This window comes from Poecilia reticulata, linkage group LG21 (assembly GCF_000633615.1).
Source record: "Poecilia reticulata strain Guanapo linkage group LG21, Guppy_female_1.0+MT, whole genome shotgun sequence".
NCBI classification, from domain to species: domain Eukaryota; kingdom Metazoa; phylum Chordata; class Actinopteri; order Cyprinodontiformes; family Poeciliidae; genus Poecilia; species Poecilia reticulata.
In genome coordinates this window covers 11,019,296-11,024,718 of record NC_024351.1, presented here as the reverse complement: position 1 = coordinate 11,024,718, position 5,423 = coordinate 11,019,296, and the positions used below count along the sequence as shown (strand labels likewise).

The window sequence follows — 5,423 nt, the reverse complement described above, 5'->3', positions numbered from 1 at the left end:
TTGTAACTCTGTTTTCTTCCAACGGCCTGACGCAGCCTCCTCTGATGCATTACGACGCTGCAGGAGAAATCTCCCAACAGCCTATCCAACAACCTCACAGATAAGGCCTCAAAGCCCTTGAGACGTCACAGCTTTTAGCCTCGTTAATCCCTCGAGCACTTTGGACAGAACCCCCCTTTCTTGTTTCAGAGAGACCATTTGTCCAGCACAGCTACTTTCCCCCCCACCCCCTTCCAAAGTGTTAAATAATGATAAAATCTAGGCTGGTATGGTTTATAGGTTGCCCCTGTCCTGGGTTGCAGAGAGTGATGTTTTAATGGAGGTGGAAAGGCTGACGTTCAGTGGGAACCAGATGGACCTTCTCCTATCTTGCTCATAAACGTTTTTAAGACAGTTCACAAATCAGGATCTCTCAGTATTATAGTAAGCGTTCGGATTGTTATTGTTATTGTACATTTGCAAATACTAGTGTGATTTATTGCTTTTTGAGTATAATTCAAATCTCAACCCACTTAGACATTTAATACGCGAGTGTTTCACAGTTAATATTAGGGGCTGATGAAGTGCAGGGCTTTTTGCAGCTTTCCCAGGAAACTGGCTATCATAACTCTGGCAACTTCTCATCCAGTGTGAATTAAGAGTGAGGATTAAGATGAGTGCCATCTACTCTGGGGAGGGAGAATTTGTGGTCAGAACATCTTATCTGGGAAAGACAAAAAAAAACAAAAAAAAACATGGTGGCAGCAGGTATACGGTGCTCTGTAGTGAGGCAGAAGGGGGAAGAGATGAAGAGTGAAATGCAAGATGTGAAGCTAGAACAGAAAAAAAAAGTTCAACCCTCCTGGGGTCAGTCTTCTTTCCGGAGGAGAGGAAAGCGGACCCTGTTGTTGATGGAGCCTGTGGTGGTTTGGGTTTTGGGGATGTTAACAGTGAAGATGATGTGAACTGTAGAGCAGGAAGATATGAGACGATCACGGCATGTCGACGTTCGGTAAACAGTTCTACAGTTTAGCAGTAATTTATGCTGCAGCTCACAAAAAAAAAAAAGCTTTTATTTGAAACGGAACTAAAATTTGTCTTTTATCACTTTTTTCTTTATAAATTCTGATTTACAGAGTCAAGCAGAAATATAACCATCTATTAAATGTATTTGTTCAAACTATAATTGTGGAGAATGTCACACCATTCTGCTCTTTACAAATGTACGCAGAGAGGATAACAAACTGATATAGTCAGGCTATCTGCTCTGGTAGCCGGCCTGTAGTAACAAACAATTGTTAAAGACACTTTCAAATGCCTAAAGCAGCAGAAAACCGGACAAGCAGGGAGCAGCAGAAGGTAGAGGATACTTCATACAGCTGTAAATACTTTAGTTGCTTCCTCTCAAATTTCATTAAAATGATTTTAAACCACATAGTTAGTGTTATTGAAAATTGTTGTGGCTGTGAAACTTTTTAAAACCTTGGCATGCCTTTATATCTGTACCCAGTTCAGAGTTTAAACATTAGATGTGTCTTTATATAAGAAAAACAGTATTGCATGGCACTTATTCATATTTAACCTTTATATAAAAAAATAATTAAATAAACATCTTAAGCCATCAACTAAATCTTTCACTTTGTAGCTCAGCTATTTTTATACTGCTACATTATATGGATGGACAAAAATTAAACAGTTGTTTTCATGTTCAAATTGATGAGAATTAATCTTCCTCTGATTGTTGAAAAATAATGATATATGGAAGACCGACTGGCAGTCTAGCTGTTAGTTTAGCTCTTTAAACTTTTTCCACTTCATGTTTTCACTCTACAATACGCCTGAATGCAAATAGGTCAAGCTGAGTTGTTTGTGGGAAAACAATATTTATGTAGCCAAAAGATATTGCAATCAAAACATTGATCTGTCCTCATACGAATTTATGACATTTTGGTTTATTATTAATAACCAGAGTGAACCTTCCATCTAAACAATGTGAAATTGTGTTATAAGAGTGAAAGGTGGAAAAAAAATTCCCACGAAAATAGCTGCTGGTGTCTAATAGTGGTTGAATGATGCTTTGGGTTTATCACACGGGCACCAGAAAACAGATTTCAAAGTATTTTTCTGAGCCAAGCAAAGATAAATGGCCGTAAGAAAGCTGTTTATGGAGGTCCAGCGTTTGGCCGCGTCACTCTCGCTCAGATCATGTCTTCATGTACGCGTTGTTGTACAACATGTGGTTTTATTTTAGGTTCTGCGCATACTTTTCATGTAAATGCTTTGGGGAATAAAAAGAGAATGCTTTGAAAGTTGAAGGAGGAAAGGATAGGAACCCCTTGGAAACCAACAAGTCAAATAATAAACATTTATTTCTAGGGCCATTAAAAGTGAGTTTACATTCTAAAACACTTGACAGAACCTCATTGAGGAGGTGGGAGCTTTTTCATTGATTTACTAAATTTTTGGCTGCAGGCTGTCACTGGAATATGCTTTATTTTATTTATTTTTTTTGCAACTATGCAGTGAAGATGTTCTTTTTAAGGCTCTTAGTTAAGTAGTTAAACATTTTGTATACTCCACAAAGGCTTCAGCAAACTTCAGTTTCCATCAACAAACCTCTCAATGGCCCAGTGGTCTCACATAGACTTATGCAGTCGTTTTAATTTTTTTAATTTTTATTTTTTTACAAAAGCTCTAAAATATATGACTTAACATCGGCTTGACTCAACCTGTCATCTTACACAATCTTTTCTTCTGTGCTCAGCTGCAGCTGGCTTCTTTAGGAAAATTTTTTTTATGAGCTCTCACATTTTCACTCAAAATAAAGCCCGCAGCAATTATCATTTCCCAACTCCATAATGTGTAGGAGCTTTATTTAAGATTTGTGTCCATCTTCTAAAATGCAAAGACTCCCACAGACCCTGGTAGGTTTAATAGTCTTGTAATGCGAGGGAGGGTGTCATGATCTCATGTCATTAAGCATCCTTTAAACACGCACACACGCTGCGCATGTGCGGGCCTCCGCCTCTTGCCGCAATAAAAAGCGGATTCCTTGTAATTCTGTCGCCATTGATGAGCATGACGAGGCGGATTGAGAAAGTGCATTTCACCACCAATGTCATCCTTCGTGCTACTGCTTCTCTTCGTGTTGTTCTGCACATTATGAAGTTGCAGAAAGATTAAAGCCCCGCAACGAAAGCGCATTGAGGAGGAAGAATATTAGCAGCACCATAAACGGAGAAGCGGCGGATTGTATTTTTAAATGCGTGAAAAATAGTCACCCCGGGTGTTAGCTGCTATCTGGAGCCAGAAAATGTATACAGGCTATAAATTGGATCCCTCCTTGGTGCAGGCTCCAAGTGCAAAGAGTTCATCCCTAAAGTATTTATGCGCCAAAATTAATTATTGGACTAATAATAGGGCTTTTTATGGTTATTTATTTGGATTAAACCACCCCCCGAGTCCTTGTACATTAATAATAATAATAATAATAATAATAATAATAATCTTTTGCCCTCTTCATCTCCTTTATTTACGATTTTAATCATTTATCTTCTTAACTGAAGTGCAAAGGGTATTTTTAGTATTATTAGAAAGTTTATCAAGCACTGGTAGACTCGCAAATACATAAATTACTAAAAATACTGTAATGAGTAAGATAATAATAATAATAATAAATAATAATAATAATAATAATAATAATAATAATAATAATAATAATAATAGCTTTTCCCAGGTAAAAACATTTTATTTACATTTTTCAGTGCAAATTACTTTTAACAAAATAGCACATCTATGTATCAAAACAAACAAATATGTAATAATACTGCAGTTGTCCAAAGATTTAATTTACAACATAAGTCGAGTGGTTCCTGCAATAACAATAAAATCCGCAACCGCATCATCATCGTTGTCATCATCATCATCATCCTCAACTCTGCAGCTCTATTCAAGACAGTAATCATAAGTTTAAATTATGCCCGGTTTTATTATTAAAGCGATGAAAAATAATTATAAGACAAAACAGCAAAATCTAATAAAATTCACACTTTTCACCATGCTCCTTCTGCCTGCTGGGCTAAAATAGTGTGCAAGAATGAACCAGTCCTCTGAGCTCCTGCTGCTGCTCGCTGGAAGTGAACTGACCTGTTTCCGGATGCAGACGCTAAACACTCCGCGGGTCTTTAATGTCACTGAGGCTCTTCAGACAAAAATAGGCTAACAGACGCTCCTTCATTGTTCGTGGCCTGATTTTCTTTCTTTCTTTCTTTTTTTTTTTTTTTTTTTTTTCATATCAACACCTGCGACGCCGTTGCCGTGTCCGTGGGCGTGGGGCTGGAGTCCGCGGTGGCCGCCTGCGCGCTCCCGCTCATTATCACGCTGGTCTTGTTGTTGTTGTTGTTGTTGAGCTCAGAAATGTCCAAATGTCCGTCTCCGCTCTCTTCCTCCTCGGCTTCGTCCGACTCGCTGTCGCTCCGAGCCTCGCTCTCGCACTCGGACTCTGTCGGCTCCTTCGGCTCCAGTCCCCCCGCCTCTGAGGCTCCTTTCTCCGGCTTCTCGTCCTTCTCCTTGTCCTTCTGAGCCTGGGCCTCCTTGGAGTGTCTCCACTTCATGCGCCTGTTCTGGAACCACACTTTTACCTGGGAACACACGTTAAACAGGCCTCGGTTTAATTTTTTTTCTTATGTTTTGTAATAATTTTGGGGGAAATATGAAAGATTTGTTGTTTAAAAATAAAAGAACAATTAACAGAGTCCGCTGAGCCAAGTTTTCTTCCATCAAATGTATGTAGGCCGAGACAAGCTTAGTCCAAAACATAACTTTTAAAATCGCCATTTTTTTTATAAACATATTTGTACTCACACAGAGCAACGCAGTTTAAATGGAATATGAATATAGTAGTTAAATACAATTACCATATATATTTTTAAGCTGGGTGAAAATGTAGAAAAAAACATTTGAAAACCATATTCCAAATTTAGTGCAGAACCTTTGCACATCTTTGCACTTCACTAGCAGTTCAGAAACAACTGCATAAAATTAAAATGTCTCACAATAATAATGATCTTTATCTTTACACACTGTTTAATTAATTGTCTGATATTTCCATGTTAACTGATGAGCTGCAAACAAAAAACAGGCAGTGAGACACTGCTAAAGATATGATGGCCTTTTTCAACCAGTCAGCTCACACCTCACTGACACCATGCAGGCTGATGTCGAGTTAAAGGCCAAGGCTGCAGCTTCTAGACACTTGGACAAGTAAAATGTGCACATGAAGCGAGCATGTCATTGCTTGCATTTAATGTGAATAATGAAGAAGTTTTTGTTTTTTTTAACTCACTATTATTCAGCAGACGTTTTTTGTATTTCATCATTTGTTTCTCATTAAATTGCAAGAACTCTGCAAGAATGGAGGAGGGAAAAACATAAAATTATATATA

The 5,423-nt window shown here is 38.1% G+C and overlaps 1 protein-coding gene across 2 annotated transcripts in view; it reads right to left on the bottom strand.

Annotated features, from left to right (window-relative positions):
• Positions 1-3,702: 3,702 nt before the first annotated feature.
• Positions 3,703-5,423, bottom strand: part of hlx1 (H2.0-like homeo box 1 (Drosophila)) — a 4,520-nt gene continuing 2,799 nt past the window's right edge. For both annotated transcript variants that reach the window (XM_008397509.2, XM_008397508.2), the window contains one exon: positions 3,703-4,619. In XM_008397509.2, coding sequence (XP_008395731.1) covers positions 4,269-4,619 — 351 coding nt within the window. In that variant the 3' untranslated portion in view covers positions 3,703-4,268. The remainder of the gene's footprint in view (positions 4,620-5,423) is intronic.